The sequence below is a fragment of the Vanellus vanellus genome (assembly GCF_965231255.1).
Source record: "Vanellus vanellus genome assembly, chromosome: 31".
NCBI classification, from domain to species: domain Eukaryota; kingdom Metazoa; phylum Chordata; class Aves; order Charadriiformes; family Charadriidae; genus Vanellus; species Vanellus vanellus.
In genome coordinates, this window is record NC_138936.1 from 748,904 (window position 1) to 776,328 (window position 27,425).

Below are 27,425 nucleotides of genomic sequence, written 5' to 3' on the forward strand. Positions count from 1 at the left end.
CGTGGCCTCCGCCCTCCCCGTCTCCTTAGCGACGGCGGGAGGGGGGAGGAGGGGGGGGGCGGCCGCCGCGTTCCAAAATAAACCCGCGCGCGCCCGCCGCGTCATCACGGAGGGTTCCAGCGCGTCACGCGTTTACGCACGACCCCGCCCCCCTCCGTTCCCACACACCCCCCCCGCCCCGTTCCTCCCCCCCTCTCCGCCATTCACCTGCGCGGCTGCCGCCGCCGCCGCCGGACTACCGAAGGAGTCGACCGAGGAGAGGTACTGGGACTCGGCAGAGGGCGATGAGCTGCAGCGGGAACCGGAGTCGTAGTCACCGGGGAAACCTTGGTACATGGCCCCGGGGGCGCGGGGGCCGCCCCGCCGCGCCAAGGCTGCGGGTCAGGCCACCGGCATCCCGGTTTACCGCGACCTTCCGCCTGGTTACGGGGTGTTTTTGAAGAGGGGTCGGGGTGTCTCTCGGTGTAACGGTCTGCCGTCCCGGTGCGTCCGTCCCAGGCGCCGGTTGGGCGGTGCAAAGTCTCGATGCGCCGCTACGAGCCCCGGTGTATCCGTCCCAGGCTCCGGTACGTCCCTACGAGCCTCGGTGTATCCGTCCCAGGCTCCGGTCCTTCTCTACGAGCCCCGGTGTATCCGTCCCAGGCTCCGGTCCTCCTCTACGAGCCCCGGTGTATCCGTCCCAGGCTCCGGTCCCCCTCTACGAGCTCCGGCCCCTCGGTACAAAGCCCCCGTGTATCCGTTCCCAGGCTCCGGTTCGCCACTGCAAAGCCCCGGTGCACGGCTATAAGCCCCGGTGCATCCGTTCCAGGCTCCGGTTCTCCGGTACAAAGCCCAGGTGCGCCTCTACAAACCCCGGTGTATCCGTTCCCAGGCTCCGGTTTGCTGGTACAAAGTCCTGGTTCGCCGCTATAATGCCCGATACATCCGTTCCCAGACTCCGATTCTCCGGTGCAAAGTCCCGGTTGACCGCTATAAGCTCCGGTAAATCCGTTCCCAGGCCCCGGTGCAGCCGCTCGCTTAGCTCCGCCGGTGCAAAGTCCCGGTGACGCTCCCGCCGCTTCCCCCGGTCTCCGCTTTTTATGAATGAACCGCTTACCGCCGCGCCGCCGCTTTATACGGCAATGCCCCGCCCCCTGCGCTGACGTCACGCCCCCCGCCGCCGCTGCTCCGAGCCCCCCGGGACCCCCACGACCCCGCAGCGACAGTCGCCGCCGTTGCCGCTGCCGTTCTGAGGCCCAGGGAGCCGCCGCCGCCGTTAAGAGGCTCCGCGGCGGGCGGAGAACGGGGGGGATCCCTCGCCCCGCCCCCTCCGGAGTTCCTGTGACGCAATTAGCCATATATGGGCTTGTCTCGGAGTGTTTGTTTGGTATCCTAGCAATGACGTCACAGGGAATCCCTTCGCCGCCGCCGCCGCCGCCGCCGAAACGCGTATTAATAGAAACGGGCGCCGCGGTTCTAGAAACGGCCTGAACCGTCCGGGGCGACGGCCCCGCACCCCCGGTAACCCCCACGGGACCCCCCCCAGCACCCCCCCACCCCCGGGAACACCCCCCCGGAACACGCCCCCCCCATCGGTAACATCCCCTCGGGATCCCCTTCCCCCCCCGGTAACCCGTCCTCGGTGCTCCTTCCCCACCCGGTAACCCTCCGGGGACCCTCTCCCCATCCGGTGACCCTCCCCCGGTGAGCTCCCGGCACTTCCTTCCCACCCGGTAACCCGGCCCCGGTGCTCCTTCCCGACCTGGTGACCCCCCTCGGTAACCTCTCGCTCCCCGGTGACACCCCTCCACCCCCCGGTAACCTCCCGCTCCCCAGTAGCGCCGCGGCCCATCGGACCGTCGCGGGGTGTGGGGGGGGTCCCGGTAGTGGGGGATGGGATGGGGACTGGACTGCAGCGCCCCGGTACCGGGGCAATGGTAACTTCCCCTCCGGGGTATTACCGGTACTGGACTGCAGAACACCGCGGGGCTCCCGGTACCGGGGCAATGGGAACTTTCCCCCGGGATGTTACCGGTACCAGATTGCAGAGCACCGGGGGGTCCCGGTACGGGGACAATGGGACGCCCCTACACCTCCGGGATGCCACCGTTGGGCTGGGTTGCAGAGCACCGGGGAGTCTCCGGTACCGGGTGGTGTCACACCGCGGGGGGCGGGTGTGTCCCGGTACCGTGTGGAGGGGCTCCCGCACTCCCGGGATGGGCACAGGGAGGGGGGGAGATGTCCCGGTATGGGAGTGTCGGCGACCAAAGCACCCGGGGGGGGTGTCCCGGTTCCTTCACAGGACCAGGGCTGACACCGGGGACTGATGTCACCGGCGGGAACCGGCGCTGAGTCACGGCGGGGCCACGGCGACCGGGGGCAGTTCCCACGCCCCTTCATTCATTCATACAATCATTCATTCATTCTTCCATCCGTTCACACCCCCCGTCATTCATTCATGCCCCGCCCCCAGCTCGGGGGGGCGGGGCTGAGGGGGTCGCAGCCCCGGTTGTCCCCGGTCCCGGTGCTCCCCGGTGTCCCCAGACTGGGAGGGTCCGGCCCCCGTGCTTCTGGTCCCGGGTGCCCCCGGGCCCGGTGCTTCTGCTACCAGGTGACCGTAGCCCCGCCGTCCCAGCCGGGCTCTCCCCGGTGTCCCTGTGTCCCCATCCTCGGTGTTTGGGTCCCGGTCTCCCGGTCTCCGGTGCCTCGGTCGGGCTGTCTCCCGTGTCTGGGACCCCGGTGTCCCCACCGGCCTCTCCTCGGTGTCCCCATCCCCTGATGTCTGTGTCCCGGTCTCCCGTGTCTCGACCGGGGTCTCCCCGGTGTCCCAGTCCCGGATGGGCTCTCTCCGGTATCTGGGTCCTGGTGTCCCGGTCTCGGTGCTCCCATCCCCAGTGTCCCCCTCCCCGGTGTCTTTGTCCCGATGTCCCAGTCCCAGTGTCCCCCATCCCCTCCCCGGTGTCCCCCGTCGCGTCCCCACGTGCCGCCGCGCGCGGCCGGAGTAAACACGCCGCGTGTCGCCCCGGCGACGGCGTTCCATGACCCTGACGTCACCACGTCCGGCGTCCTTTGTTTACGTCGCGCGGCAACCGCCGTGCCCTTGGCAACAGGGGGAGGGGGCGGGGCGAACGAGGGGCGGGATCAGGGCGGGCTGGGGGCGTGGCCTGCGCGCGGAGTTCCCGCGCGTTTGGCGGTGCGGGAGGGGACACGGAGGGACACTGGGGGATACAGGGTGGACTCAGTGCCTCCCCGCGTGTCCATCCGTGTCCTCTCACGGCCCCTTGCGCCCCCCGATAGGCCCGTGTCGCCCTGTGTCCCTTGTGCCTCCCCATGTCCCCCCCACCATGTCCCTTGTGCCTACCTGTGTCCTCCATGTCACCCTGTCCCCCCCATGTTCCCCTGTCGTCCTCCCCACGTCCCCCTGTCCCTCTGTGCCTCCCCACGTTCTCCTGTGCCCCCCCCGTTTCCCCACATCCCACTCACAATCAAGCCCGGCTGTCACAAGAGTTTTTATTAAAGTGTGACCCTCCCCACGCGGGGGGGGGGGGGGGGGAAGGACACTAGGGGGGGACACACAAGACCCCCCGCCTCCCCCGTGTGACCCCCCCCCCCCCCCAAGCAGAGTGGGAGGGACTTGGGGGGACCCCGGCCCACTCCCCCCCCAGCTGTCACCTCGGGGGGGGGACACGGGGGGGTCACTGCAGCTTCGCTTTGGCACTTGGGAGCTTGGCCAGGATCCTGGGAGCAGAGCGAGGTTGGGGAGTGGGTGAGGCACCCCAACTTTCCCGGGGCACCCATGGGTGGGGTTGGGGTCCCTGGGGGGGGGGGGGGGGGGGAGAGCCCTCACCTGGCTCGGAGGTGACTCAGGTGGTTCCTCACTAGACTCACATACTGGTCGATCTGCGCCTGGGGACATTGGGGGGGGGGGGGAACATCGGGGACATGGGGGGGCAGAGGGGGACCTCTCGACCCTCTCCAGCCCCCCATGTTCCCCAGTGTCCCCAACCCTCTCCAGCCCCCATGTCTCCCGTGTCCCCAACCCTCTCTAGCCCCTGTATCCCTGTGTCCCCCCATGTCCCCAAACATCTCCAGCCCCCATGTCCCCCTGTGTCCTCAGCCTTCTCCAGCCCCCATGTCCCCAACCCTCCCCAGCCCCCATGTTCCCCCATGTCCCCAACCCTCTCCAGCCCCCGAGTCCCCAACCCTCTCCAGCCCCTGTGTTCCTCCATATCCCCCCCATATCCCCAACCCTCTCCAGCCCCGGTGTCCCCAACCCTCTCCAGCCCCAGTGTCCCCAACCCTCTCCAGCCCCGGTGTTCCCCGTGTCCCTGTACCTGGTGGTGCCGGTAGAGCACAGGGAAGGTGAATGCACAGATGACGCCTGGACAGGGAGTACAATGCCATGCCAGGTCCCCGTCCTGTCCCGTCCCCTCCTGTCCCCTGTCCATGTGCCATACCCCCATCCCCTCTAACCCCTGTCCCCAGGCTGTACCCATGCCCTGTCCCCATGGTACCCCCATCCCTGTGCCACCCCCCTGTCCCCAGGCACTACTCATGTCCCCTACACCTGTGCCCTTGTCCCCCAGCCTTTCCCCTGTCCCCATGCTGGCCCGTGTCCCCGTGCCTGTCCCCAGGCCCCATGCTGTCCCCTTTCCCTGTTGCATGTCCCTGTACTCATCCTGTGTCCCTTATCTCCCATTCCTCTCCCATGTTCCTGTCAGCCATCCTCTGTCCCCATCCTGTGTCCCTCTCCACATCCCCAGTCCCTGTCCCCATCCCCGGTCCCTGTCCTGTGTCCCTGTGCCACATCCCCTGTCCCATATCCCTGTCCCCATGCCACGTCCCCATCCCCTGTCCCACATACATCCCATGTCCCTGCCCCTATACCCCATCCCCTCCCCTGCGTTCCTGTCCCCATGCCACATCCACATCCCCTGTCCCCATCCCCTCTCCCATGTCCCTGTCTCCATGCCACATCGCCATCCCATCCCCCTCCCACATCCCCTGTTTCCTGTACTAACACCCTGTCCCCATCCCCTGTCCCCGTTCCCATCCTGTGTCCATGTCCTCATGCCATCCCCCTCCTCGTCCCTGTGCCACTCCTGTCCCCGTCCCGGTGCCATACCTGCTCCCAGCAGCGTCAGCCCGTTGCAGACAGCCCCCACGTAGGTCAGCAGGTAGAAGAAGAAGGCGAACTGCGGCCAGAGCCCGGTGTCACTGTCACTCTCACTGTCACCACCCCCTGGATCTCCCCCATGCCACCAGTGTCCTCATGCCCCATGGCCCTGGTACCCCCCGTGCCTGTGGGGCACCCCATGTCTCCCTGCCCCTCAGTGTCCCCATGCCTCCTGTGTCCTCCATGTCTCCCATGTCACCAGTGCCCCCCATGCCCCCCATGACCTCAGTGTCCTCCATGTCACCCATGTCCCCAATACCCCCCATGACCTGTGTCCTCCTTGTCACCCATGTCCCCAATGTCCCCCATATTCCTCATGTCCCGCGTGTCCCCAGTTCCCCCCATGTCCTCAGTGTCCTCAGTGACCTCCATGTCTCCATGTTCTCAGTGCTCCCCACACCCCCAGTGCCCCCCACGCCCCCAGTGCCCTCTGTATCCTCACACCCTGAGTGTCCTCCCATACTCTTGGTGTCCCCCATGCCCCCCACGCGGGGTGACGGTCACCTTGAGGGACTCAGGGACGCTGTGGACAAGGAAGAGGCGGGTGAGGGTGCGGGTGGCAGCGGCGAGGTGCTGGGCCAGGCGCCGGGCCCAGCGCTGCTGCTCCTCGGGGCTCAGCCCCACGGTCCCCTCTGGCTGCGCCCTGCACAGGGTCAGGGACAGATGTGGAGTGGGGGATGGGGACCACAGGGACAACTGTGGGGATGGGGACAGCAAGGACATCCCCCGTAGAGACAGGGATGGCAGGGACACTCTGTGGGATGGGGATAGGGACGGCATGGACATCTCATGCCATGGGGACAGGGATGGCGAGGCCACCCCATGCCATGGGGACAGGGCTGTCAGGACCACCCAAGGTGAGGGGACAGGAATGGCAGGGCCACCTCAAGCCATGAGGACAGGGACATCAGGGCAAGGGGACAGGGACAGTGGGGCACCCCATGCCACGGGGACAGGAATGGCAGGGCCACCTCACGGGGACATCAGGGCCACCCAGGGCGAGAGGGGACAGTGATGGCAGGGCCACCCGAGGGGGACAGGGATGTCACAGGCGTGCTGAGCCATGGGGACAGTGAGAGGCAGGGGGTGTCGGTGTGGGGGACGGCACTCACCATGTGGGGTGGAGTGGCGCATGGGGCCGCAGGGTGCGCAGGGCAGTGCGGTGCAGGCGCAGGGGCAGGGTGATGGCCAGCACAGCCAGCGCCCCATAGGCGCCCACGCTGATGGCGCTGAACCGCGACAGGCACCCCAAGGTGCCCAGTGCCCCCACCAGTGCCAGCGCCGACCACCCTGGTGCGCGCCAGTACAGAAGCTCCCGCACTGCAGGGACACCGCGCTGCCACAGAGCTCCCAGGGCACCCCAGTGCCCCCCCAAGAGCCCCCCAATGCTCCCAGTAACCCCCCCAGAGCACCCCAGTGCCACTCAGGGTCCCCTGGTGACACCCAGAGCCCCCCCGAGCCCCTCCAGAGCCTCCCAGTGCCACCCAGTGCCCACCCCAGAGCCCCCTGGTGCTCCCAGTAACCCCTTCAGAGCATCCCAGTGCCACCCAGGGCCCCCTGGTGACACCCAGAGCCCCCCCCAGAGCCCCCTTCAGTGCCTTCCAGTACCCCCTCCAGTGCCACTCAGAGCCCCCCAGTACTCCCTCGATCCCACCCGTGGTCCCTCTAGTGCTCCCGGAGCCTCCTCATTGCTTCCCAGTCCCTCCTAGGGGAGTCCCAGTCCCTCCTAGGGGAGTCCCAGTCCCTTCCCCGTATCCCCTCCAGACCCCCCCAGCTGTCCCCCCCACGACTGACAGCCCCAGCTGCGGGGAAAGAGAGGCACCCACCTCACCTCCCCGGGGTGCCCTCCCCCCTCCATGGGTGCCCCCCCCGCACCCACCTTGGCCCTCCATGGCTCCCACGGGTGCTGCGGGGGGGGGGGGGAAGGACTTTGACGGGGGTGACCCCTATTTTTAGCCACCAATCCCGCCCGCATGCCCGGGTCCACCCTGCAATCGGACGCCTGAGTGTGTCCCCCGCCCCGCGCCCCCCCCCCCGGCTTCCCCGCAGCCCCCCCGCAGCCCTGATTGGCCGCTCACCCAGTCCATCAGCTCCCGGCGGGCTCGGTGATTGGGCTGGGGGCGGCTCCGGGATTTGGGGGGGGTCCGGGGCGGGCGCGGGGGGGTCCGGGCGAGGGGCGCCCCCTGCAGGCGGGGGAGGGAGCGCGGGCGGGAGGGGCGCGGAGGGCGCTGCGGCTGCGAGGAATGAGGGGAGGTGGTCAGGGAGGGCCCCAGACTGTGTCCCGGTACTCCCCATTGCCCCGAGCGCCCCCGGGGACATCCCACTGATCTAAGACACCCACCCCTTGGCCCTCAGCCCCCCACGGGTACCCCGCGACCTCCCCATCAACCCCCCCCGGGGTGCCCAAGACCCTTCATATCCCCAAGCCTCCCCCCATTGCCCCAAGCCCCCCCCCGGGGACCCCCCCCACGAGCCCCAGCTCCCCCCAGGTGCCCCGAGACCCTCCATGGCCCAGAGCTGCCCCTCCACAGTGACTCCCATTACCCCGAAATGTTAACCCCCCCGGGGACCTCCAATCCCCCCGAGTCCCCCCCCACCGGCCCCGGCCCCGGCCCCCCCCCATACCCAGGCTCATCGGGGTCTCCGCCATCTCAGGACCCCCCAGCTCTGGCAGGCCCCCCCCCCCCCCCAGCTCCCCCTCGGGAGGGGCCGGGGACTCCTCGGGACGCCGGGGGGGGGGCCTGGCAGCCAAGCGGGGGTCCGGCCCCCGGGGCGACCCCGAGCTCAGGCGGGGGGGACGTCCCCGACGGGAGTCTCGGCGACAGCGGGGTCCCGGCTCGTTGGGGGGACCCCCACCTCCAAAGGCAATGTAGGAGAAAGTGAGTTCCCGGGGAGGTCCCCGGGGTCGTGTCCCCCCCGCCGTCGCCCCGTCTTCATCCTCATCCTCTTCTTCCTCCTCGGGGGGCTCCAGTGTCGCCTGCAGCTCAGGGAAGTCCGACTCCTCGTTGCCGCCTGGGAGGGGGGGGGGAAGAATTTGGTGGGGGTCAAGGGGGTGATCAGGGCACCTCCATGACCACCCCCTACGTTGCACCCCAAAATGTGGGGGCTCGGCCCCCCACTCACCCTCCGTGGAGTCCGGTGTGGTGGAGGCCGTGGATGGAGCCTCTTCTGGGGGGAAGCAGAGGGGATGGGGGGGGCATGGGGGCTCCCCGGTATCCCTGTTGCCCCCCCCCCAGCACTCAGGTCCCCCCAGTGCACGGTGCCTTCCCCCCCCCCAAACCTGCTCCTTCCCTCCCAGCCCCTATGCCCCCAACACCACCAGACACGCCCTGCCCCCGTGCTCCTTCCCCGCTGTCCTTGTCCCCCGGGACTCCCGGTTCCCCCATCCCCAGTGCCGCCCTCCGCAGCGATTCCCGGTGCCCGCTCCCCCCAGTACCCACATCCCTGGTACCCCCATCCCCGTTCCCTCATCCCCGACTACTCCCGGTGCCTCCATCCCCGGTACCCTCATCTCCGGTGCCTCCATCCCGGTTCATCACCCCCGGCCTCTCCCGGTACCCCTCCATCCCCGGTACCCCCAACCTTGGTCCCTCCCGGTACCCCTCTATCGCCGGTACCCCCACCCCCGGTATCCCCCCATCCCCCGTACCCCAATCCCTGACCACTCCCGGTACTCCTCCATCCCCGGTATCCCCATCCCCGGCCCCTCCCCGTACCCCCATCCCCGGTACCCCCATCCCCGGTACCCCCATCACCGGCCACTCCCTTTCCCTCCATCCTCGGCCCCTCCCGGTAACGCCGCCCTGGATACCTCCATCCCCGGACCCTCCCGGTTCCCCATCTCTGGTATCCCCCGTTCCCCGGCCCATCCCGGTGCCGGTGCCGCTGCCGCCCCTCCCGGTTCCCGGCGCCGGTGCGTACTGCAGTGGGCGAAGCCCAGGACCTGCCCCATGGCGGCGGCCCCCGCATGGGGCTCCCGGTTGCCCTCGGCCCCGTTGCCCCCGGGCCGGCCCCGCCGCGCATCACCACGGCGACATGGCGGGGCCCGCGGCGACGGACAAAGGGCGGCGGCGGCGGCGGCGGCGGGGCGGGGCGGCGGCGGGCGGGGCTCGGGGCGGGGCCGCACCGGAGAGCCGGGAACCGGGCAGCGGCACCGGATACCGGGCACTGACACCGGGCACCGACACCGGGCACCGAAGCCCACCTAGTACCCCTTGGAGTGCCCAGGGGTAACCCCAGAACCTCTCAGTGCCTTCAAGAGCCCCCTCCCCAGTATGCTCCAGTGCCGCCCGGTACCTGTCAAAGTCCCCCAATGCCCCCCCCCAATACCCCCCCCAGTGCCCCCAGTACACCCAGAGCTCCCCCCGCGCTCTTCCAGTGCCCCCCAGTACCCCCCAGTGTCCCCCGTACCCTTTCAGAGCCCCCCAATACTTCCCACAGCCCCCAGTACCTCCCAGTGCCCTCAGTACACTCCCAGAGCCCCCTCAGTATCTCCCAGTGCCCCCAGTGCGCTCCCAGAGGCCCTCCCAATACTTCCCACAACCCCCAGTACCCCCCTAAAGCCCCCAGTACCCTGTCAGAGCCCTCCCCAGTACCTCCCAGTGCCACCAGTACACTCCCAGAGCTCGGAACTGGACAGCTTTAGAAGACATGGGGTGGACACCGGAGGGGGGGGACTGGGAGGGCACTGGGGGTACCGGACACCCGCCCCTCCTCGGTGGGGCCCACACACAGCCGTTGCCCTTTTAAGAAAGCGGCGGCGTGGGGACACACTCCGCCGCCGTTACCGGGAGGGGCGTGGCCTCGCGGAGGGGTGGGGTGGGGCGTGGCTGCGGGCCGGGACCGGCCGGTCCTTCCCCCCCTCCCGCCGCCACCGGAAGGGCCCGGCCCGGCTCCAGCGCGTCGCCGTCGCCGCCAGCATGAGGTGAGCGGGCGGGACGGGGACACCGGGAGTACCGGGAACACCAGGAATGGGCGCTGGGAGTACCGGGAATACCGGGAGCGGGCATGGGAGATACTGGGCAGCACCGGGAACTGGCACGGGGCGGTACCGGGAACTGGTACCGGGGATACCGAGAGCACTGGGAACCGGTACCGGGAGCACTGGAAAGCATTGGGAAGTGACACTGGGAGCACTGGGGAGCAGCGGGAACGGGTACCGGGGAGCACCGAGACCACCGGGGAGCACCGGGACCTGCTACTGGGAGCACCGGAACTGGTACTGGGGGGTACTGTGAGCACCGGGGAGCACCGAGAACTGGTACTGGAAGCAGCGGGAGCGCCGGGAACCAGCACTGGGGGGTACTGGGAGCACCGAGCAGGAACTGGAACTGGGGAAGTACCGGGGGAACTGGGGTGCACGGGGAACTGGTACTGGGGGATCGGGGGGACACTGGGGAGCACCGGGAGCTGGCACTTGGGGAACTGGGGACTACCGAGAACTGGCACTGGGGGAACTGGGGTGCACTGGGAACTGTCACCGGAGTAACTGGGAGCACCGGGAATCACCGGGAGCTGGTACCGGGGGAATTGGGGGGTATCGGCAGCAGCGGGTGATGGGTGGGACCCCCGGGGGGGTGGTGACAGTGGGGACTCCCAGCCCGTGGGTCCCCCATCAGTTTCCCCGGGGGTGGGGGCGTCGGTTCAGGTCGGTCCTACATAAACACAGACCCCCCCCCCCCTCACGCGTGATTCCCCCCCCCGGATGTCCTGGCCCTGGGCTGGGGGAGGGGCAGCGCTCGGACGTCTGTGGGTCCTCTCCGCACCCTACGGAAGTGGGGGAGGGGCAGGGTCCGGACGCCCGTGTGCCCCGTGAGAAGAGGAAGGAAAAAGGGGGGGCGGTTTTGGGGTGCGTTTGTGGGTTTGGTGCTCGGGGGGGAAGGGGGGGCAGCGCCCATAGGTGCCCCACAGCTGGTCCTGGGGGGCGGTATCCCCCCAACCCTGGGGGTCGCCAGTCCTGGGGGTCTGTCCCCCCCTCCAAGGTTTACCCATGGGGGCCTGCCCCCAGCCAGGGGGTCCCAAACCCGGGGGGTACCTGTAAAGGGGGGGGGGGGGGTCCGGCACCCATTGGGAGTCCCGTGCCAGGGGGTCCCACCCCGTGGGGGTCCCCATGCTGGGGGGGGTGTCTGGCACCATGGGGGTCCTCAGATCCCCACACACCCGCAACCCCACACTCAGGGGGTGCCCGTGCTGGTGGTAGGGGTGGTGTCTGGGACCCCGTGGGGGTCCTGCACACAGGTAGTTCCCAAACTGGGGGGGGGGCTGGCTCCCTGGGGGTCCCCAGACTCCAAACACCAGCAGCTCCACACCCAGGGCATGACAATGCTGGGGGGAAGGTCTGGCACCCATGGGGGGAGTTCCATGCCAGGGGATCCCACACTGTGGGGGTCCCCATGCTCGGGGGGTCCGGCACCCAGAGGGCCCCACCCTATGCGGGGTGCCCAGGCCAGGAGCTCTGACCCCATGGGGAGATGCACATGTCGGGGGGGGGGGCGCTACCCAGCGTTGCCCCCCTCTTCCTGCAGCGAGACGGTGCTGTGCAGCGCCCGGGCGGCTGTGCTGCTCTACGATGACACCCACAAACAGTGGGTGGCAGCGGGGGGTGGTCCCCAGACCCTCAGCTGTGTTCAGCTCTACCACCACCCTGGTGCCAACGCCTTCCGCCTGGTGGGGCGCAAGATGCAGCCTGACCAGCAGGTGAGGGTGACCGGGGAGGGCACCCATGGGTGCTGGGGGGGTGACAGGGCAGCCCTGAGTGTTGGGGGGCTATGGGGTAATGTTGGGGGGGTGGGGCTATGGGGCACCCCTAGGTGTGGGGGGCTAAGGGGGAACACTGGGGATGGGGGGGCTATGGGGCACCCATGGGTGCAGGAGGGGCTATGAAGTGATGCTGAGGGGGGATCTATGGGGCACCCCTGGGGATGGAGGGCGCTCTGTGGGACACCCATGGGTGCCGGAGGGTCTATGGGTCAACACCGGGTGTAGGGTGGGCACCCATATGTGCTCTAGATGCTGTGGGGCAGTGCAAAGCATGGGGGGGCTCTGTGGGGCACCCATGGGTGCAGGAGGGTCTATGGGGCAATGCTAACCATGGGGGGGCTCTATAGGGCACCCATGGGTATGGGGGGGCGGTGCGGGGCTGCCCCCCCACGCCTGTGGGTGCCCGCAGGTGGTCCTGAACTGCCCACTGGGGCGGGGGCTGCGCTACAGCCAGGCCACCCCCCAGTTCCACCAGTGGCGGGAGGCACGCCGGGTCTGGGGGCTCAGCTTCGGGGCCCCCCGCGAGGCTGCCCTCTTCGCTGCCGCCGTTCTGCGGGCACTGCAGGCGCTGGAGGAGGGTGAGTAGTAGGTGGGTGGGGCACTGGGGGCACCCATGGGGGGCCTGACCCCATGCCCTTACCCTATGTCCCCCCACCCCATCCAGGCACCCCGCTGTCCTGGCCAGACCCTGATGCCTTGGTCCCGGAGGAGCCTGAGCAGCAGGAGAGGTGGGAGACCCCCAAATTGGGGGTGCTGATGGGGGGGGGGGTACCATGCTGTTGTGGTGCTGGGGGCCCCCTTTGCCATGGGGGGGGATGTGGGTGCTGGGGGGGTACCCATGTCGTTGGGAGGGGTTGGGGTCCCCCACGCCATGGGGGGGCCATGGGTGCTGACCCTTTCCCCCCCCCCCAGGCAGGCGCAGGAGGAGCCCGAGCGCCGCATGGCGGCTCCAGGTGGGTGAATGGGGGTGGTCCAGGGCTGCCTCACCCCCCCAACCACCGGGGATAGGTAACCCCCTGCAGACATCCCCCCAAAAAAACCTTTTCCACCCCCAGGCACCCAGGCTGTACCCACCGGAGGCCCCCCCCCGCCCCCTGGCCCACCGCCGCCCCCGGGGCCCCCCCCGCCCCCTGGCCCCCCCCCAGCCACGGGGGTCCCGCCGGCCCCCCCCTTGCCAGCGGCGGCAGGTGCTGCCGGCGGGGGGGGGGGCGGGGGGGGCTCTGGCTTTGCAGCCGCCATCGCGGGGGCTAAACTCAGGAAAGTAGGCAAGGTGAGGGGAGGGGCACAATTTGGGGGGGGGGGGGGATAATTGGGGGGGGGGGCTCTGCATCACCCGCTTTTCTCCTGGCAGGACGATGCACCAGCTGCGGGGTCCCCCCCTGCACCCCCTAAGGGCGAGAGTGCCCGGGGGGGAGGCGGAGGGGGGTTGATGGAGGAGATGAGCGCCATGCTGGCCCGACGGTGAGGGGGGGGTGGGCATAGCGGGGAGGGTGTACCTCACTTTGCCCAACAGCCCACCCTCAAAAGGTGTGGGGCATGTTTGTGCCCGCACTGACACCCCCCCCTCCCCCCAAACCCCCTCCACAGGAGGAAAGCCACCCTGCAGGGGGACAAGCCATCGCCAAAGAGGGACGAGGATGCCACCAGTGTGAGCGACCCCTCCTGTACCACGTTTTTGGGGACCCCCCGTTGAGGGGTCCTCTCTATTGTGTGTTCCCCTCCCTTATTCCCCCTGCCCCACCACAAGGGTAGTTAAACCCCGAGAACTCAGATGCAGGTGGACACCCCCACCCCACCCCCGTGTTCATTCCCCCCTCAATGTCCACACCCACCCGTGTTCTCCGCCCCCCCACCCCCCCACGCGACCCCTCTCTCTGCCCCCTCAGGACGAGGCGGAGCTAGGCACTAGGACCCAGGGACAGCCTGCAGGTGAGTGCGGGGGACTACAACTCCCAGCGTGCTTTGCGGCCGGCCCCTGTGGCCGGGCACGCTGGGAAATGTAGTCCAGTAGGCGGGGGAGGCTTTGGTGGGGGTCCTTTAGGGGAAAAGGTGGGGTGGGGGTGGATTTGGAGGGTGGGTTTGGGGGGCCAGGGCCCTCCCTCACCCACTGCCCTCTCTCCGCAGAGCCTGTGCGGAGGCCCTGGGAGAAAGCCAGCTCCACACTGCCCAGGTGGGTTTGGAGGGCACGGGGGGGGGGGATGTCCAGAGGCTGGAAGGGGGGTTTGGGGGGGTCTTTGGGGTACCCACGGAGGGGAATTTTGGGTGCTGGGAGGGCCTCTAGTACCCACAGAGCAGGACTCGGGGGGGTAGTTGCTGGGAAAGGGGGGGGCAGGCAGGTTGGAGGTTCCCCAAGACAGGGGGGTACCCAGAGAGGTCTGGGGCTGTCCCCAACCTTTTTCTGTGTCTGTCGTTGTTCCTCACTCCCACAGGATGAAATCGGCCATCCCAGCTGCCCCCGCCGACCCCCCCGGTCCCACTGATGAGCCCGACTTCGAGCGAATCAAACAGGTACTGGGTTCGGGGAGGGAGGGAGTGGCGGGGGTGTGGGTGTGTGTGTGTGTGTCATGGGGGGGTGACCCCAAATTCCCTCACCCCGTGCCCCCCCTTTTCCCTCCAGGAGCTGCTGGAGGAGGTGCGGAGGGAGCTGCAGAAGATGAAAGAGGAAATCATCGAAGGTGGGGGGGGCTCATGCAGCATTGATGGGGGGCATGGGGCATTGGTGGGGGCATGGGACAAGAGGGCGTAATAGAGCATTGAGGGGGTGGGGGCAATGGCGGGGGGTAATTGAGGGACACTCACGCCTCTGGTGACACTGCATTTCCCCCCCCCCCAGCATTCGTGGTGGAGCTGCGGAAGCGGAGCGCACCCTAACCCCCCCCCAAGATGGGCCTGGACAGGGGGGTAGATGTCCCCCCTACTTCCCCCAGCCTCCCCCCCCCTATTTCACCGCTCACTGCCCCTGGGGGAGGGGAGCTCCGGGCTGGACACACCCTCCCAGGCTGTGCCTTACCAGCTACGGGGAAGGGGGTGGCGCTGCACCAGCCCCCCCCCCCCCCCCCCATGCTGTCCCTCACTGCCAGTTTGGGGACCCTCTTTTTTTATACTTGCGGGGGAGGACATAAACGAGGGGTACTCCCCCCTTCCCCTCCCCCGGAGGTCTTTTTTATGCCACTCTTGTGTTTTTCACTCTTTTTTTTTTTTTTTATTTGGGGGAGGGGGGGGGAGAGGGAAGTTGGGGTGTCCTCCCCTGCCACAAATAAACACGGTTGTTTTGTACATGACACCCGTGGCCTCATCTGTTTCACCTGTGGTGGAGGTGTGGGGGGGGTGTCACCGGATGCCACCCATCTGTGCGTGGGGGGGTGTCACTGTCCCCCTCCCACCCACCCCTAGCAATGAGAGAGGCTGCAGGGGCCTCACTTGGCTTTAATGGCACTTGTGTCCCCTCCCCTTGCAGGAGATAAGCCCCGCCTTACCTCCCCTGGCCCCACTCCTAACCCATGGCCCCGCCCACTCCGCCCCCTCAGCACACCTTCACCCTAAGGCCAGGTGGGCAAGCCGCACCCCTCCTCTCGGGACCCCGCCCCTTCTACCAAGCCCCGCCCCCAAGGAGACCGCCGGCGGGAAGAGCACGAGGGCGCTTTTAATGGACGGTGGGGCGTGTCCTACTCTGCCGGGGGGCGTGGCTAGAGCCGTCGCGGGGCGTTCCCGGAGCCGTCGGGGGCGGGTCCTGAGTTTACAGCTCCGGGGGCGGAGGCGTGGCCGCCGTGGGCGTGGCTAGAGCTGTCGTGGGCGTGTCCTGAGCCACCTGGTCCGGTGGCGGGTGCGTGTCCAACGGCGTCGTGGGCGTGGCCGGGGGCGTGGCCCGGCGGCAGGCGCGCCGCCATGGCCTCCATCTCCCCCCGCAGCCGCTCCAGCTGCTCCCCCAGCTCCCGCAGCGCCGCCGCCTGCTCCTCCTCCCGCCGCCGCGCCTGCCCGGCCTGCCGCCCGTACTCCAGATAGAGGCAGAGCCCCCCGACGCCGAAGACGATGGCTTCCCCCAGCAGCTCTGCCCCCAGCTCGGCCGCCGCCTCCTCGTTCAGGGGTTTGACGGCAGCGCCGCGGAAGCCCATCAGCCGCATTTTGGCGCGCATCTCCACCCAGTGGTACACTGCGGGGAGGGAGGGGAGGGGCGGGGAGAGGCGTGTCCCCGCCTCACAGCCCCCCCCCCCCCGGTGTCCCCACTCCCTCCCGGTCCCCCCACCCCCTCTCCCGGTGTCCGTTCCCCCCCCTCCAGTGTCGTCCCCACTCCCCCCGGTGTGTCCGTCCCCCCCTCCCGGTGTCGTGTCCCCCCCCTCCCCGGTGTCCCCGGCCCCTCCCCGGTGTGTTTCCCCCCCCCCCGCACTCACGCTGGGCGGGCGGCAGGCAGACGTAGGTGCGGAAGAAGGGGCTGGCGCGCGCCCCGGCCTTGATGCGGGCCGCCAGGGGGCGGCTCAGCTGGCGCGCGCCCAGCGTCAGCAGCTTGGCCAGCGGGAAGGCGCCCGCCACCATGCCCGGGGCTTCCGCTGACCTCAGCGCCGCGCGACCCGGCCCCGGCCCCGCCCCGCGCACCGGGGGGCGGGGCCTGTTCCCGCGGGGACACGCCCCCCTCTCACTGCCTCGGCCACAGCCGCGGCCACGCCCACTCCCCTCGGGGAGCCGCCTACCCGGCGGGCGGCGCGAGGGGACCCGAGGGTGACCTTGGGCCCGCCCGGGTGACACCGGGGCACCCGTGGGTGGCACTGGAGCACCTGTGGGTGAAACTGGACCCCCCCCTTTGGTGACAGTGGAGCACCCGTGGGTGACCTTGCACCCTCCCAGGTGTCATTGGAGTACCCAGTGATACCGGAGCACCCGTGGGTGACACTGGACCCCCTCCCGGGTGACCCTCGAGCATCCGTGGGTGACACTGGACCCACCCTTGGTGACAGTGGAGCACCTGTGGGTGACGCCAGACCTCCCCGGGGGACACTGGATCCCCTGGGTGACCCTCGAGCACCCATGGGTGACCCTGGAGCCACTCCTTGGTGACACTGCGGCACCCCTGCGTGATTTTGGACCCCCCGGGTGTCATTGGGGTACCCCTGGTGACACTGGAGCACCTGTGGGTGACACCAGAATCCCCTTGGTGATATTGGAGCACCCATGGGTGACCGACTGGACACCCCCCCCGGTGACACTAGGGCACCCCTGGGTGACCTTCGACCCTCCTAAGTGACACTGTACCCCCCCTTGCTGACACTGGAGCACCTGTGGGTGACACTGGTTCTCCCCAGGTGACACTGGAGCACTTGTGGGTGACATTGGACCCTCCCAGGTGATACTGGGGCACCTGTAAGTGACACTGGACCGCCCTGTGTGTCTCTCAAGCACCTGTGGGTAACACTGGAGCACCCCTGGATGACCTGGGACCCTCCCAGGTGTTATTGGAGCACCTCTGGTGACACGGGGGCACCCGTGGGTGACTTGGAGCAGCTGTGGGGGACACTGGACCTCCCCAGGTGACACTGGAGCACCGAGAGTGACCATTGGACCCCTCCCAGGGGACACTGGGAGCACTCGTGGGTGAACACTAATGCCATCCGGGTGACTGTGGACCTCCTTGAGTCACTTTGAAGCACCCCTGGGTGATGCTGGAAACCCCATGGGTGACACTGGGGCACTCGTGAGTGACATTGGACCCCCTTGGGTGACACTGGACCACCCTGGGTGATGCTGGACTCCCCTGGGTGACACTAGGGCACCCGTGGGTGGTACTGGACCGTCCGTGTCCGTTCCGTCCCCCCCCCCCCGGGTGACCCGGAGCCACAGGACCTGTGGGGCAGCCTCCTGGCTCCCCCCACCCGAGACGTGGGCAGGCTCCACGTTATCACTGGGTCACGTTGCTCTGACTGAGCCCCCCCCCCGGGTGCCCCCCCAACGGGCTCCATCCCCCCTCGTGCCCCCGCCCCTCCCGGGGGCGGTGTCGCGGAGCCGGTGCCGGTGCCCGAGGGCGGCGGAGCCCCGCGACGAGCCGGTACCGAGGGTGTCGGGGGGGATGTCGAGGGGCACCGGCGGGATCCGGGGGGTGGGGGGCACCGGAGGGGCCCGGAGGGATGTCGGGGTGAAGCGCAGGGGACAGGGGGACAGCGGAGGCGACAAGCGTGGGGAGACCCGGGGCACTTCGGGGGACACCGGAGGGGGACCCGGGACAGCGGGGGTGGCAGGGGACACCGTGGGTGGCACCGGGAGGCACCGGTATCACCCGGGTGGGTGTCGGGGTGAAGTGGAGGGAACACGGGGGCATTTTGAGGGGCAGTGGGGGACACGCGTGGTGGACCCGGGACACCGCGGGGCGGGACAAGAGGCACCGGGGAGAGGCACAAAGGACACCGACGTGGCACCGGGAGGAACCTGCATCACCGGGGGGGGGGGAGGGGGGGGAGGCGGCCGCTGCCCACCCCCCACGACGGCTGCCCCGGCCCGCTGTCCCCACGCGTGTCTGCTGACCTGGGGGTGTGTGTGGGGCGGCCACCGGGGGATGTGTGTCGGATGGGGGTGTCGGGGCGGGCGGTGTCCCGGTCCCGTCCCCTCCCTCGGAGGGACTCAGACGTCCGGGCACAACCTGCAGCTCCCTGGTAACGAGCGCGTCAAAAGGGGGGGGGGGGGGGGGGGGGGGGGGGGGGGCGGCGCCGGTACCACCATCCCTCCCGGTGTCCCCCCGGTATCTCTTACCCCCTGCCAGGAGCCACTGTCACCATCATGGGCCACCAGGCAGTGGCTGCCCCCCTTCTCAGCCGGGTCCTGCGTGGGGCAGAGGTGAGACTCCCACAAAATGTCACCCCTGGCGTCTCCACACACTCCGGGACCCCTCCACTGCCACTGCTGCGACCCCCCAGGACCCTGTTATTGCCACATCGGGACCCCCACCCCACCAGGACTTCCCCTGGACCATGGTGGTCCCGTGGTGGTGGCCCCGTGGTGGTGGCCCCAACGTGGTTGCCCCAATGTGGTTGCCCCAATGAGGTGACGCCAGTGGTGGTGTCCCCATAGTGGTGTCCCCATGCTGGTAGCCCCATGGTGGTGTCCCCGTGGTGGTGGCCCCAATGAGGTGACCCTGGTGGTGTCCCCCTCACGGTGTCCCCTTGCAGGAGGACCGCTCAGCCCAGGCGACGCTGGCCGCCTGGCACGAGTACCGGCATGCCTGTGAGCTGCGCCTGCGCCTCGACCCCCCGGCACCCGGTGAGTTGGGGGTCACCGGGACACACACACACACACCGGGAGAGACATCCTGACCCTCCCCTACACCCCCCCAGGCCCTGTCTGCAACCGCAGCTTCGACATGTACGCCTGCTGGGGGGATGCGGCCCCCAACAGCACCGTCACCGTCCCCTGCCCCTGGTACCTGCCCTGGCACCACCGAGGTAATGGGGGGAGGGGGCGTGGAGGGGCGGCACCCGCCCCGTGGGTGCCGTGGGGTGATGGGACGGGGTGCTCAGTGCAGGGCGGAGTAGTGGCTCGGCGCTGCGGACCCGATGGGCGGTGGGTGATGGATGAGACCGGGAGACCCTGGCGGGACCATTCGCAGTGCGAGGACCTAGCACAGGAGCAGCCGCTGCAGGTAGGGGCCATGGGGTGCCGTGGGGTGTCATGCCATGGGGTGACATGCCGTGGGGTGTCATGCTGTGCTGTGCCATGCTGTGGGGTGCCGTGCCATACTGGGTGATGCCACGCTGGGATGCATCACACTGCCATGCCACACTGTGCTGTGCCATGCTGTGCCAAACGCCATGCGGCTGTGCCGTGCACCATGCCACACTGTGCCATGCCGTGCCCCATGCTGTGCCCTAGTGCTGCGCTGTGCTGTGTTGTGCACCATGCCGTGCCCTGTGCTGTGTTGTGCACCATGCCGTGCCCTGTGCCGTGTCGGGCCATGTGCCGGGGGCTGTGCTGTGCTGGGCTGACACGTGCCGTACCCCACATCGTGCTGTACCATACGTGATCGGGCTGCGCTGCAGCATGCGCTGCGCCAGGAGCTGCTGTGCTGCACTGTGCTGTGCGCTGTGCTGTGCACTGTGCTGTGCCGTGTTATTCCATGCCATACCGTGTTCCTCCGTGCTGTGCCATGTTGCTCCATGCCATGCTGTGCCATGCACCGTGCTGTGCTGTGTTGCATCGTGTCATGCCTTGTTGCTTCATGCTGTGCTGTGCTGTGCCCCAAGCCATACTACGTTGCCCTGTGCTGTGCTGTGTTGCACGGTGCTGTGACATGTTGCACCGTGCATGTTGTGCCGTGCCCTGTGCCATGCCATGTTGCTCTGTGCTATGTCCTGTTGCACTGTGCACTGCACCATACCATAGTGCACCATACTGTGTTGCACTGTGCCACGTTGCACCGTGCCGCATTGCACCATGCTGTCTTGCACTGTGCCATACCATGCACTGCAACATTCTGTGCACCGTGCCATGCCGTGCTGCCCCATGCTGTGTCCTGTTGCACCATGCCCTGTTGCACCACACCACACCATGCCACACACCATGCACCATGCCATGCCCCCTTGCCCCGTGCTGTGCTGTGCCTGGTGCCACCTCCCCGTCCCTGTGTCCCTGTCCCCGCAGCAGCAGGCCTGGCTGCTGGAGCAGTTTCGCCTCCTCTACACCGTGGGCTACTCCCTCTCCCTGGTCGCCCTCCTCCTGGCGCTGCTGCTGCTCCTGCTCTTCAGGTACCCATGCTGCGGTGCCGCAGGGGCTTGCTGGCACCAATGGGTGCTGCCACCCCACCCCTACTCCCCACAGGCGCCTGCGCTGCACCCGCAACTTCATCCATGCCAACCTCTTCCTCTCCTTCGTGCTGCGGGCGGGCGCCATCCTGACGCGGGATGCACTGCTACAGCGGCACCTGCGCCCTGGCCCCGGGCATCCACTGCAGCTGCTGGGCCAGGAGGTGGGCACCCATTGGGGGGGTACCACCATCGGGGGGTACCCAAGGGTGGGCAGTGATGGGCTGTGCTGGGATAGGGGACCCAAGGGCGGGAGCTGGTCCACCATGATGCTGGTGCCACCCTGATGCTGGTGTCACCACAGTGTTGGTGCCACCAAGATGCTGATGCCACCACGCTGTCAGTGCCACCATGATGCTGGTGTCACGGTGATGTTGGTCCCATCATGATGCTGGTGTCACTGCAATGTTGGTGCCACCATGATATTGGTGCCACCACAATGTTGGTGCCGCCACCATGATGCTGGTGTCATGGTGATGTTGGTGCCACCATGATGCTGATGCCATCACCGTGCTGGTGCCACCATAATGCTGGTGCCACCACCACCATGCTGGTCTAACATGACGCCGGTGCTATGCCAATGCCGGTGCCTCCCTGATGCTGGTGTCCCGGTGGCGGTGCGGGTGTCCCTGCAGCAGGCGGTGGCAGGGTGCCGGCTGGCCCAGGCTCTCACCCAGTACTGTGTGGGGGCCAACTACGGGTGGCTGTTGGCCGAGGGACTCTTCCTCCACAAGCTCCTGGTGCTGGCCGCCTTCTCTGGTGAGCGCTGCCTCCCCGCCTTCCTCCTCCTCGGCTGGGGTAAGCCCATCCCCGTGTCCCTCCATGTCGCCCCATGTCCCCACATGCCCCCCCTCCAACTTTCTCCCCATCCCTCCAGGAGCCCCTGTGCTCTTCGTGGTGCCGTGGGTGGTGGTGAGGTACCTCTACGAGAATGAGGGGTGAGGCTGACGGACACAGCCCCTCCCCATTTCGTCACCCCCAGGGGGACACTGTGATGTCCCCAACAGGGGACCCAGGTGTCTGGCTGAGCCCCCCTCTCCCCCCCCCAGGTGTTGGGAGAGGAATGAGAAGGCAGCGGTGTGGTGGATCATCCGCTGTCCCATCCTGATGGCGGTGGCGGTGGGTGACACAGCAGGGGGAGGTGGCCATCCTGGGGCAGTGTCCCATTCCCCCAACACCGCGGGGGGGGTGTTACCGCTGGTGTCCCCGTGTCTGCCAGGTGAACTTCGTGGTGTTCGTGCGCATTGTCCGCATCTTGGTGGCCAAAGTCCGGGCACATCAGGTGTCCCGTGGGGACACCAGGGTCAGGTGGGGACAGGGGGATGTTGTTGTGCATGGGGGGACATGGGGATGCTGGCGATGGGAAGGGGGATGCCAATGACACGGGAACACTGGGGTGTGCAGGGCAGGGGACACAGGTTGCACACCTCATCCTTGTTCCCATCGTGTCCCCATGCTGTCCATGCAACGTCCTTGTGCGCATCCTGGCCCTCTGCATGTCCCCATGTGTGTCCCCATCCCTGCCATGTCCCCAAGTGTGTCCTCATGCATGTCCCTGTCCCCACAGCACCTCGAGCTTGTCCCTGTGATGTCCCCAAGCATGCCCCTGTTCCTGTGACATCCCCACCTGTGTCCCCGTGTGTGTCCCCATCCCTGTGATGCCACCAAATGTGTCCCCGAGGGTGCTCCCATCCCCCTCCCTCACCAGGGGTGTCCCTGGCCCCAAGTGTGTCCCCAGGGAGGGGGGTCCCCGAGGGGGTTCCCCCTCCCTGAGGGTGTCTCCGGGGGTGTCCCCGGGTGTCCCCAAGCATGTCCCCCCCCAAAGGCTGGCCAGGTCAACGCTGACACTGATCCCGCTGCTGGGGGTGCACGAGGTGGCCTTTGCCGTGCTGGGGGAGGCGCCGGGGGGGGGAACCCTGCGCTTGGTGCGGCTCTGCCTGCAGCTACTGCTGTCCTCCTCCCAGGTGGGGGGCACAGGGAGGGCAATGGGGGGGCATGGGGGGGCAAAGGGGGGCATGGAAGGGCATGGGGGGCATGAGGGGACATGGGGGGGGCAATGGGGGGCAAAGAGGGGCATGGAGGGGCAATGGGGGGCAATGGGGGGAAAAAGGGGGCATAGGCAGGGCAATGGGGTCCCATGGGGGGGGAAAGGGTGGGGGGGAGTGGGCTGGGGGTGTCGGTGGGGTGCTCCTGCAATGGGGGTCTGCCACGGGGGGGGTGCACAATGGGGGGGTACAAATGGGGGGTGGTGTAATGAGGGGGTTGCAATACGGGTGCAATGGGGGGGCTAAAATAGGGGGGTGCAATGGGGGGGCGGTAATGGGGGGCTCCATGGGGGGGGATGCAGGGGGTGGGTGCACATACAACCCACCATCACCCCCATGTGCCTCCCCGCTCCCCCCCTTCAGGGCCTCGTCGTCAGCGTCCTCTACTGCTTCATCAACAAGGAGGTGCGACATTTCAGGGGGGGGCGGCGGGGATGTCGTGAGGTGACGTGACATGTCGTGACACGTCGCGGCACCCACAGGTGCAGGCGGAGGTGCGACGCGGCTGGCAGCAGTGTCGCCTGGCTGCCCCCTGCCCCCCCGGACACCCCCGGGCCACCCCCCCCCGAGGCACCCGCCTCTACGTGGCCGTTGGGGGGGGGCAGCGCCCGGCACCCCCCAGTCCCGAGGGGGACCCGATGGCCGAGAGCTGCTGCTGAGGCGGGGGGAGGGGACGGGGACGGGGGGCATCTTTGGGTGTTGGGGGTGTGTGTCACTGTCACCCCTGGGTGCTGGGGGTGCCCATGTCACTTTGGGGTGCTGGGGGGGGCGGGTGTCTCTGTCCCCTTTGGGTCCTGGGGGGGGTGTCCCAGAAGTCTTTGGATGCTGAAGGGGGCGGGTCTCTGACACATTGGGGTGCTGGGGGGGTGCGGGGGTATGGGGGTCCCTGTCACTTTTGGGGGGGGATTTCCCAGAACCCCGTGGGGGGGTGAGGGGGGTCTGCAATGCCCTGGGGTGCTGGGGGGGTGGTGGTGTCAGTGGGTTTTTGGGGGGGTCCTTGGCACTGTGGGATGCTGGAGGGGAGGGGGTGGTGGGTCTAGCAGGGGCGTCTGGGCTGTGGGGACCCAATTGTCCCCAGATTTGTACCCAAAAGAAACGTGTGACACCCATGGGTGGCTTCTGCAAAATCACCTGGGGAGGCATTGGGGGGAACTGGGGGGCTATGGGGAGCACTGGGGGCAATGTGGGTGTCACTGCGGGGCACTGGGCAGTACTGGGAGGAATAGGGGTGTCATTGGCTGGCGCTGGGGAGCACTGGGGGGGCACTGGGGAGTAGTGGGGGGCACTGGGTAGGACTGGGAAACACTGGGGAGCACTGGGGGTGTCACTGGGGAGTACTGGGATGCACTGGCGGTGTCACTGGGGGGCACTGGGGGGGTGGTGGTGGTGAGGGGAGCGGGGAGGGGAGATCCCCGTCACCCCCAGACCCCCCCGCGTGGACTACACCTCCGGGCGCACCCATTGCGCATGCGCGGAGGCATCGCGCCGCAGCTCCCCGCGACACGGACTACACCTCCCGATGGAACCCGCGCGGCGCATGCGCAGAGAACGGCGTCTAGGCGCATGCGCGGGGACACCCCGGAAGCGGCGCGGAGAGGCGGAGCGGCCGCGCCCGGCACCTGCCCGGTGAGCGGGGGAGGGGCGGCGGCACCGGGCGGGGCCCGAGCCGCGGGGGGAAAAGGGGGAGCGTCGGGGGGACCCGTGCGCGTGGGTGGGCGGAGCCCCGGGGTGTGGCGGGGCCCCGGGGCCGGTGCTCGGTAGCGGCGGCGTCGTTGGGCCTGGGCCCTGGGGGAGGTGGGCTGCGGTGTCACACCGGCGACCGGCGCCTCCTGCTCGTGACACACCGCGAGGTGGGGTTGGGGGGCCGTGCCCGTGGTACATCGTGTGGGGACACGCGTGTCCCGGTGTCGCGCGGGGATGGGGGGGGCGGACGCGTCCGCGCGTCCCCGTGTCTCCCCTGTGGCGGGGCCGACCTCGAGGGTCACCGGCTCGGCCGCCCCTCTCGCCCTCCCCCCCCCCCCCCCCCCCAAACCGGGACGGGGCGGGTAGGGCCCCCCCGGGGCCACGCGGGACCGTGTCGGCGCCCCTCCCGTGTCAGCGGCCCGGGGGAGGGCGGGGACGCCCGACCACGCCCCCATCCTCCGGCCACGCCCCTCCGCTGCCGGCCACGCCCCCAGCCCGCCGCGCCGCCGCCGTCCATATATGGGCATGGCCCGAGCGCAGCTCGCTGATTGGTGGCTGCCTCGCGCGCAGGGCCGGTCAAAAAAAGGCGAGGCGGGGCCTGGGGGCTTGAGGGCGGGGCCGAGTGCGCGAGTGGGCTGGGCTTACCCATGGGCAAAGGGGTGCGGGGTGCGTGGGGGTGAGTGTGCAAGGGGGGAGGAGACGGGGGGCACAGACATCCCCCCTCAGTGCCACCAGTTTGACCCAGTAACGGTACTGAGAATGGCCCAGTAATGGCCCATTAATACCCCCTGCCCCATGCTGCCCGTCCCCCCAGCTACATATTGGTTCCCCCAGTCCCATAATGGCCCTACCAGACCCACACTGGCCCTCCCAGCCCCATACTGGTCCCACCATGTCCATACTGGCCCCGCCAGAACCATTCTGACCCCTCCCCAGCCCCACCGAGTCTCCCCACCAGCCCCATACTGGCCCTCCCAGCCCGATAGTGTCCCCCTAGCCCCATGCCACCCCCCCCCCAGCCCCATTAACACCCTTTCTCTCCCAGCAGGCCTGGCCGCGGGCGCCGGCAGCCTCAGCAGTGCCATGCTGCCCTGATGGAGCCCAACGCCTTCCCGCAGCTGCAGCTCTGGTGCCCGCGGCCCTTCGGTACCTACTCCCAGAACAAGCCATGCCCTGGCCCTGGCTCTGCCAGGAAACCCTTCTCCTGCCGTCCTGCTGAAGAGCCCGCTGGAGCCCTTGCCCCCTCTGAAAACACGCCACCACCTCCCGCCGATGCTGCCCCGGCTCCCCCGGCATCGGCGGAGGAAGGTCGGGTGCTGCTGGACACGTGGTACGTCATCAAACCGGGCAACACCAAGGAGAAGGTGGCTTTCTTTGTGGCACACCAGTGCGGTGGCGGCATCAGTGGTGGCAGCACAAGTGGCCGTGCCAGCACCATGAAAGTTAAGGGCAACTGGGGCAGCGATAGCTCCAAAGCCAAGCGGCGCCGGCGCTGCCATGACCCCACTAAGACCAAGCCAAACCCAGCATGGGCTACTGGCGGCAGAGAGCCAGCTTGCCCACGTCCTGGTGAACCATCCGCTGCTGCCGGTGAATCCCCCGACTTGCTCTCGGTGGCAGAGATGGTGGCGTTGGTGGAGCAGAGGACGGCACTGGCATTGCAGAGCTTCCCTCGGCCTTGTGGCACTGCCGCTGCTGCTGCCCCGGTTGTCTTTGTGGAGGCGGCCAGTGGGGAAACCAAAGCGCCGAGTGGCTCCGATTGCAGCCGGGTGGCCGAAGCTGTCGCCCACTTCGAGTCACGGCAGCGGGAGCATAGCAGCACCCGACCCAATGGGTTGTGTCGCCCAGGCACCGAATGTGCCGCAGCAGCGGCGGCGGCATCGTCAGCACCGGGTCCCGGCGAGGTGCGCATCGCCTTCCGCATCTCCAGCGGCCGCGAGCCCCGTGCCGGAGCTGCTGCAGCTGAGCCAGGTGCTGTTGGGCGTCCCAATTGTGTCTTTATGAGCTGCGGGACCGCCGGCAGCGGAGGTAATGCCGGCGGTCGCGCCAAGGACAAGATCACCTGTGACCTCTACCAGCTGATCAGCCCTTCCCGTGACGCGCTGCCCAACAATGTGGAGTTCCTCCTGGCCACTGCTGGTCCAAAGGGGGATGGGGACGGCCCCGATGTGGACATGGGGTGTGGTGAGGGGTCAGCGAGTGCTGTGAAGCCGGAGATGGGTGAAGGAACTGGCGAGGGGACATCAGTGTCGGCGCGGGATTGCGCCTCTGGCTTCCACGTGGACGTGGTGGTGACGGGGGTGGTGGACCAATGTGTCTTCTTTGGCAAGGACAGCACCAAGAAGATGAAGGAGGAGACAGTGCGGCTGCCAGCGGCGGCACAGGAGGACCCACCGCCAGGGCAGCTCTTCCTCCTGCCCGTCCCTGAGGAGATGCCAGCGGCGGAGGACACGGAGGCCAGTGAGGAGCCGTCAGCCGTCCCCGACCCCTCGCTTTGCCGGTTGTACCGTCACGTCTCCCATGACTTTTTGGAGATCCGCTTCAAGATCCAGCGGCTGCTGGAGCCTCGGCAGTACATGCTCCTGCTGCCGGAGCATGTCATGGTAAAGATCTTCAGCTACCTGCCCACCCAAGCGCTGGCCGCCCTCAAGTGCTCCTGTCACTACTTCAAGTCCATCATCGAGACCTTCGGGGTGCAGGCCACTGATTCCCGCTGGAACCGCGACCCCCTCTACCGCGACGACCCCTGCAAGCAGTGCAAGAAGCATTATGAGAAGGGGGACGTGTCCCTGTGCCGGTGGCACCCCAAGCCCTACCACCACGACCTGCCTTACGGCCGATCCTATTGGATGTGCTGCCGGAGACCTGATAAGGAGGCGCCCGGTTGCAGGGTGGGCTTGCACGATAACAACTGGGTACACCCGGCCACCCGGCGCGATGACAGCAGGTGAAGGGACAAGTGCCAGCGGGTACGGTGGTGGTGGATCTTGGGGACATGGGGTGTGG

The 27,425-nt window shown here is 68.4% G+C and overlaps 5 protein-coding genes across 10 annotated transcripts; 3 read left to right on the top strand and 2 right to left on the bottom strand.

Moving 5' to 3' along the window:
* Positions 1-3,548: 3,548 nt before the first annotated feature.
* On the bottom strand, positions 3,549-9,200 carry RTN2 (reticulon 2). Its single transcript, XM_082496811.1, has 10 exons — positions 9,077-9,200; positions 8,279-8,323; positions 7,781-8,167; positions 7,234-7,389; positions 6,268-6,475; positions 5,660-5,798; positions 5,105-5,174; positions 4,314-4,360; positions 3,827-3,885; positions 3,549-3,717 (listed from the first exon to the last, which is right to left on the bottom strand). The coding sequence occupies exons 1-10, from the start codon at positions 9,105-9,107 to the stop codon at positions 3,675-3,677; spliced, it is 1,185 nt and encodes a 394-aa protein (XP_082352937.1). The 5' UTR covers positions 9,108-9,200; the 3' UTR covers positions 3,549-3,674.
* An 828-nt stretch (positions 9,201-10,028) lies between these two features.
* VASP (vasodilator stimulated phosphoprotein) lies at positions 10,029-14,888 on the top strand. 5 transcript variants are annotated; one of them, XM_082496823.1, is made up of 13 exons: positions 10,029-10,079; positions 11,680-11,851; positions 12,365-12,492; positions 12,579-12,642; positions 12,827-12,867; positions 12,937-13,184; positions 13,266-13,375; positions 13,502-13,562; positions 13,801-13,843; positions 14,039-14,084; positions 14,344-14,422; positions 14,532-14,589; positions 14,748-14,888. In XM_082496823.1, exons 2-13 carry the CDS (start codon positions 11,724-11,726, stop codon positions 14,783-14,785), a joined length of 1,044 nt encoding a protein of 347 aa, XP_082352949.1. In that variant the 5' UTR covers positions 10,029-10,079; positions 11,680-11,723; the 3' UTR covers positions 14,786-14,888. The 5 variants fall into 5 exon arrangements, with proteins under 5 accessions (XP_082352949.1, XP_082352947.1, XP_082352945.1 ...); XM_082496821.1 differs by having other exon boundaries at positions 10,035-10,079; positions 12,324-12,492; XM_082496819.1 differs by lacking the exon at positions 10,029-10,079 and having other exon boundaries at positions 10,972-11,851; positions 12,324-12,492.
* Positions 14,889-15,132: 244 nt separating this feature from the next.
* Positions 15,133-16,469, bottom strand: OPA3 (outer mitochondrial membrane lipid metabolism regulator OPA3). The gene is made up of 3 exons (XM_082496824.1): positions 16,303-16,469; positions 15,453-16,064; positions 15,133-15,219 (listed from the first exon to the last, which is right to left on the bottom strand). Exons 1-2 carry the CDS (start codon positions 16,442-16,444, stop codon positions 15,601-15,603), a joined length of 606 nt encoding a protein of 201 aa, XP_082352950.1. The 5' UTR covers positions 16,445-16,469; the 3' UTR covers positions 15,133-15,219; positions 15,453-15,600.
* A 2,167-nt stretch (positions 16,470-18,636) lies between these two features.
* GIPR (gastric inhibitory polypeptide receptor) lies at positions 18,637-23,395 on the top strand (the record flags this gene model as incomplete). The annotated part of the gene is made up of 13 exons (XM_082496842.1): positions 18,637-18,730; positions 19,063-19,153; positions 19,228-19,335; positions 19,411-19,532; positions 20,531-20,634; positions 20,708-20,900; positions 21,327-21,489; positions 21,569-21,629; positions 21,741-21,810; positions 21,911-21,999; positions 22,517-22,655; positions 23,100-23,141; positions 23,219-23,395. The coding sequence occupies exons 1-13, from the start codon at positions 18,674-18,676 to the stop codon at positions 23,393-23,395; spliced, it is 1,416 nt and encodes a 471-aa protein (XP_082352968.1). The 5' UTR covers positions 18,637-18,673.
* Positions 23,396-24,116: 721 nt separating this feature from the next.
* FBXO46 (F-box protein 46) lies at positions 24,117-27,417 on the top strand. Of its 2 annotated transcripts, none has more exons than XM_082496733.1 (2): positions 24,117-24,362; positions 25,465-27,417. In XM_082496733.1, exons 1-2 carry the CDS (start codon positions 24,256-24,258, stop codon positions 27,368-27,370), a joined length of 2,013 nt encoding a protein of 670 aa, XP_082352859.1. In that variant the 5' UTR covers positions 24,117-24,255; the 3' UTR covers positions 27,371-27,417. The 2 variants fall into 2 exon arrangements, with proteins under 2 accessions (XP_082352859.1, XP_082352860.1); XM_082496734.1 differs by having other exon boundaries at positions 25,468-27,416.
* Positions 27,418-27,425: the final 8 nt, after the last annotated feature.